At 37.1% G+C, this 5,283-nt stretch overlaps 1 protein-coding gene across 1 annotated transcript; it reads right to left on the minus strand.

The window, feature by feature from the left end:
- Positions 1-705: 705 nt before the first annotated feature.
- LOC118484287 lies at positions 706-5,012 on the minus strand. Its single transcript, XM_035980296.1, has 2 exons — positions 4,658-5,012; positions 706-3,467 (listed from the first exon to the last, which is right to left on the minus strand). Exon 2 carries the CDS (start codon positions 2,871-2,873, stop codon positions 2,334-2,336), a length of 540 nt encoding a protein of 179 aa, XP_035836189.1. The 5' UTR covers positions 2,874-3,467; positions 4,658-5,012; the 3' UTR covers positions 706-2,333.
- Positions 5,013-5,283: the final 271 nt, after the last annotated feature.

Consider the following 5,283-nt stretch of genomic DNA (forward strand, 5'->3'; position numbering starts at 1 on the left):
CATTGCGTTTTAGAAAGTATACTTTCTTTTGTGTTTTTAGGCTATTGCGTTTTAGAAATAAGACATTTCTTTGTGTTGTCTGGCCATTGCGTTTTACAAATAAGACATTTCTTTGTGTTTTTGGTGCATTGTGTTTTAGAAAATGTCATTTTTAGGATTTTTTTTCCATTGCGTTTTACGCAACTGGGTTTTTTTCCATTGCGTTTTACGCAAATGGGTTTTCAAAATCTCGTTTCGAAAATATAGCAATAGTATACTCGTTTTAAAGATAAAAAACGCTCGTTTTTTTTGTGCACTTTTTATAGAAAAAATAATGTCGTAGGAAAGAGTTATTAACGTTTAAAAAACGGGGGGGGGGGGGGGTAATTGGAGGAGAGAGAAACTATTGTCTTGGATTGACTAGAATGCCCCTAAACAAACCAACGCGCCTCTTTTCTTTCTTTCAATTTCCCTCATTTAATCTTAGCCCTTGATTAACTAAATGGATGGTTAAGATTACTTCCTAGCCTTCATAGCCAAATAAATTTTCTATTATATCCTAATCCTAGATATTGGCTCCAACAAATATAATATATGGCACTCTATTTTTTTTTTCTCTTGTATCGCCCAACAGCCCAACTCTCAACTTTAATTAATGTGTAGCCCAACAATACTTATGGCCTGGTCTATTTTAATAATACAGAGATAGCGGACTCAGCCCAATTAAGGAAAATAGCAGCAATTTTAATTTGGTATCTGGTGTTCTACTTTGCTCAACTAGCTAGATAGTTCTTTATTACTCTTTTTCGCTCTATTTACACCAGGGCCTAGCAAAACACAAAATAATATAATAAAGCACTAAAAACTAAATAAAAATAAATAAAACTATACAATAATAATACACTTTACACGGGACAAATATGTATATTTTACCACACATCAAATATCCACACATTTAAACATTTTTCATCCCTGAAAAATACTTATGCAAACGGAATTAGAATCAGGAAATACTTAGGTGCAAAAGTCTAGATTACTTATTAAATTAAGACTCGTATTAACCGCGATTGTAAGTATACTTATCCTCTTAAACCCAAACCCGGTTCCAAGCCCTTATCATGCAATTTAAGTTTAAGTGTAGTCAATCTACCTAGGGTCTCACATTAAAAACCGCAGTCCACCTAATCCCGCCTCAAGCTTATAGAATAAAAGGAACAATCACTGGACTATTTCCTAACCGTTTTATACCAAAATCAAAAGAATTTAAAATCAAAATTTCCATCTCTTTTTTTTCTTTTTTCTTCTTTTTCTTTTCTTTTGAGCTTTTGACTATGCATACCTTATCCCAGAGGCTGTCTCAACCAGAGTCACCATCCCCGAGAACGACAACGTAGGCATCAGTATTTTTGCATTTTTCTTTAACAATCCCAGAGGCATTCTAAGTCAGAGTCACTATCCACAACAGAGATTACATAGGCCTTGTCATTTTTTCGGTCTAGCTCATTTATTGCATTTTTTTCTTGATAAAAAAATTCTAATAATTTTCGCTTATAACGGCATCCCTTATACTATTATTGGCAGTTTCAATTTCCCCACTTATCTTAGATGAGAACCCACTAGTAAACCGACAATTAAGGTATGTTAGATCAAAGGAACCTAGAACCGAATCGGGCCCACCCACACATCCCAAGTTAGACACAAGCTTATTTTTTTATTCTCATATTATTATTATTATTTGAAACTAGAACAAAACTGATTTTTCTATCATTTTCCGTATTTATTTTTGCAAATATCTAAAACAGGAACACTTTCTATTTTTTCAATTTTTTTGGATTTTCAATTTTTTTAAATTTTTTTTGCATTTTTCAATTTTTATGACTAAAAAACACTCACTAACTAGACACTAAACGATAGTTTCCCATCCCCACACTTAAACTCTACATTGCCCTCAATGTAGGATGGAAACCAACTTAAAAGGCTAAAATAAATAAGAAATATACGACTAAGGGCATAATTGGAAAGGATTTAGCTGGTAAAATAACGCGTAAGCTCTAAAACTCTTGTCCAATCCAGCTCGATAGTATAACATTTCGGTCGCGATCGGCTTTAACTCTGACTGGTATACTTGGAAAATGTCTGATATTCGAAAAGCAGCTCCAAAATCACCCGAATGGAGATTGCGTACGGGTGGTACAATTCAAACCTGCGTAGACAAAAACAAGCAAAACTAAAGCAGTACCGACTCTAAACAAAAGACTGACCAAAACTACAAATAAACACATATCGTAATCGAACCGGAAATACACCAAGTATATAAATTTAACAAACTCTACAAAACCTCCCCACACCTGAACTTAATCAGGAGGTTTCTCCTTTTTCCAACCTCTATCCAACCCGTTGAATTCTAATTGTTCATCATTATTTATTAAAAAGTTAACGACGAAACTAGAAAATATTTTAGGATACTCAAACCGGCCAGACCACCAAAATTTAAATTTACCTGGACCAAACCTGATATGATGCATGTAATGAGGAAGATGGTTGTCTCTGCACTTCAATGCTCCATTACGCTTCCTTTTGTACCATCTCTGCACCCTCAGACTATGTTGATCCAAGTTTCTCAGTGCCTTCTCCCGTGTTAGTAACTGTGGTGGCGATCCATCTTCTAACTTCTCTACGGGCCAGCTATCCAACTCTTTAGCCACTATCTCTTCTTCTACGTTTGGTGCATATTCGATCTCCATGGTTGGTTTCTCTTCAAATAATGTTTCTAAATAAGCAAGATCACCAACTGGGTCAAATTCTTCATCTTCAAGAGTTGGCAAACCTACCAACTCATCACCAAACTCTTCCTCCCAAGATGGTATATGCTCTTCAGTCTTCCCATTATCCATCTTGTCTAGTGGCTCAAAAACTTCTTCTCTTTGGGTTGCGGTGTAGTCGGGCACCTCCAACTCTGCCTCTTCTACTACCCCCTCATCATCATCACTCCAAAAGCCATCGTCAATATCCCATGGCGTGGGACACCAATAACTGGAACTAACGACTTACTGAACCGGAGGTGGGACTTCAATGTCTATTATCGTCTCCGGTTCATGAGTGTGATCCTCATCTTCTTCATACAAGGGCTCAAAATGTGAAACCTGCACGACATCATCCTCACAAGACAAGGATAAATCTGATTCATAAGAATTATAATAATTAAAAGTAGAACCGTAATATTTACCTGACAGTGGGATCTCAATGCACATTTGTCCCCCCGGATCTGGTATTGTGTAGTTCATCTTACCATCAGCCATTTGATATCCTAAATAATTTCCATTCACAACATACGTGTAACGCCCTTGGCTCTTCAAGCTCTCTGATCTTAAACTACCAAGTGCGGCTTGAATCCCCCTATATCTTTCTTCCTTAGCAGCTTTAACCCTGTCACGGAATTACTCTGCTGTTCGTTCTGGTTGCCAATTCCAAGGCTGATATGACTGTGGCTGCACATAAGGGTTAGCATCAAAATCCGTGGAACACCCCGAATTGTTTGGACAATATTTGGTATAATGGGGCTGATGTGCTGAAAATGGGTTAATTAAAAACAACTAAAATTACCCTAATCTAGACTCTCTAAGTTTTAAATTTATAAAACTAAGACTCTCTAAACCCTAAACCACACAACCGGCAAGTATACCGATCGATGCAGTATAGCCTAAGGAAGTCCGAGTATCGAACCCAAGAGACTCTACTGATTGCGCTAACGACTCTATCTAGACTTAGACTGACAAGACTCAACTAATTGTTTATTGATTGGGGGGGTCTCTAAATATCCTAAAAAAAATAATAAAATATTAAACTAGAAAACTAGACACGAACTCGAACGAAGGTTTTGACCAGTGGTGATGAAGACTACCTAGGCTAGACGCAAGCTAAACTCAGAATGGATCTCTATTTGATAATTTAGTGGTGTGGAACCGGGATCTTTGGATACTAAACCTATTAAGACACCACTAAGCCCCTCAAACACTCTCAAGGCAATTCTTGTGGCACTACCTAGGCTGTTACGCTCACCGGTTTTCTAGATTTCTTTTCCGTTCTCTAGTTTCTTGAAAGTGCTTATGTAAGACGCTCTACCTTTCAGCGCGAACGTCTAAAGCGACAATGGGTTTTAATCTTGGCTTAATAGACAATGGAATGTTAAGTCCTTATAAACAAACCGAGACCTATTAATATCCTCGAGCCTTTCCGCGACGAGTCTAGCAGCACACTTGATTTTATTAAATTACCGAATATTGTTTCTAAGGTTACTTACGCGTTTTCACCCTAAAGGATTAATGACCTATTACGTGATATAGACACTCACCTAAATCAAGAACCCTAATCCGACTCTATTATGTGATAAAGACCGTCACCAAGAATCGAATGAAGCAATAAACAATAATCAAACAATCACAAGCACGCATACGCACCAAGTTAAATTCCCAAAGCTTTTACAATACAAGAAAAATCCACAACCACGCCAAAAATCGAATAAAAATTCAAACTTTATTTAGCTATTGTCATTACCTAGGTAGTTAAAGGTTTAGCCAAGAAACATAGTTTTGAAAATCAACACACCAAGTTCATAAATTGAATTCATTGAAATAAAATAAGAAAAATAGTAAACAAGAAGAATCGGTGAAGATGGAACCCGTAAATTTCTTGCTCTCTAAGTTTCCCACTTGAATCAATGATTCCCCAGCCTTGTTCCTTGCGAAAGATCCCCTGATGTGCGGCTGTCTCCACTTGATCGTCTGATGTTCTCTCCAATCGTATGCCTCTCTTCTCCGTGCTCTCATGATGTATCTCAGATATATATCCCCTTTTAATTCCTTTCCGTCCAAGGAATTTTCCTCCAATAAGGCCGCCCCAGATCCTCCTCTTTTCTGTCGTATATGATGTCTTCCTCAGTACGTGTTGCCCAAGGAGTATGCCTCCTTTTGGTGGCCCAATAGAAACCCATTCATTATTTAGATGTTGCAAGAAAATTATAATGAGATGTTGGTGGCCCATGCTCCATACGAACCAAAATAAAATCTATGGCACACTATTTTAATTAAACTCGGTCAACCATCTCTTTTTCTAGTCAACAAAGATTTCTTTGGTCAACAGTGGGACCCCATGGCCTCGTGAATCATGAAAGCACATACTTGATTTCTTTTCTTTTGTTTCAATGTATGATTTAATTGCAACTTTCATCTAGGTCCCTCATCATTCAATATTTTCCATGATCAATTTTCCATTTTTCATATATGGCAGTTTTAGTCCCCTCAAGTA

This window comes from Helianthus annuus, chromosome 11 (genome assembly GCF_002127325.2).
Source record: "Helianthus annuus cultivar XRQ/B chromosome 11, HanXRQr2.0-SUNRISE, whole genome shotgun sequence".
Taxonomy (NCBI): domain Eukaryota; kingdom Viridiplantae; phylum Streptophyta; class Magnoliopsida; order Asterales; family Asteraceae; genus Helianthus; species Helianthus annuus.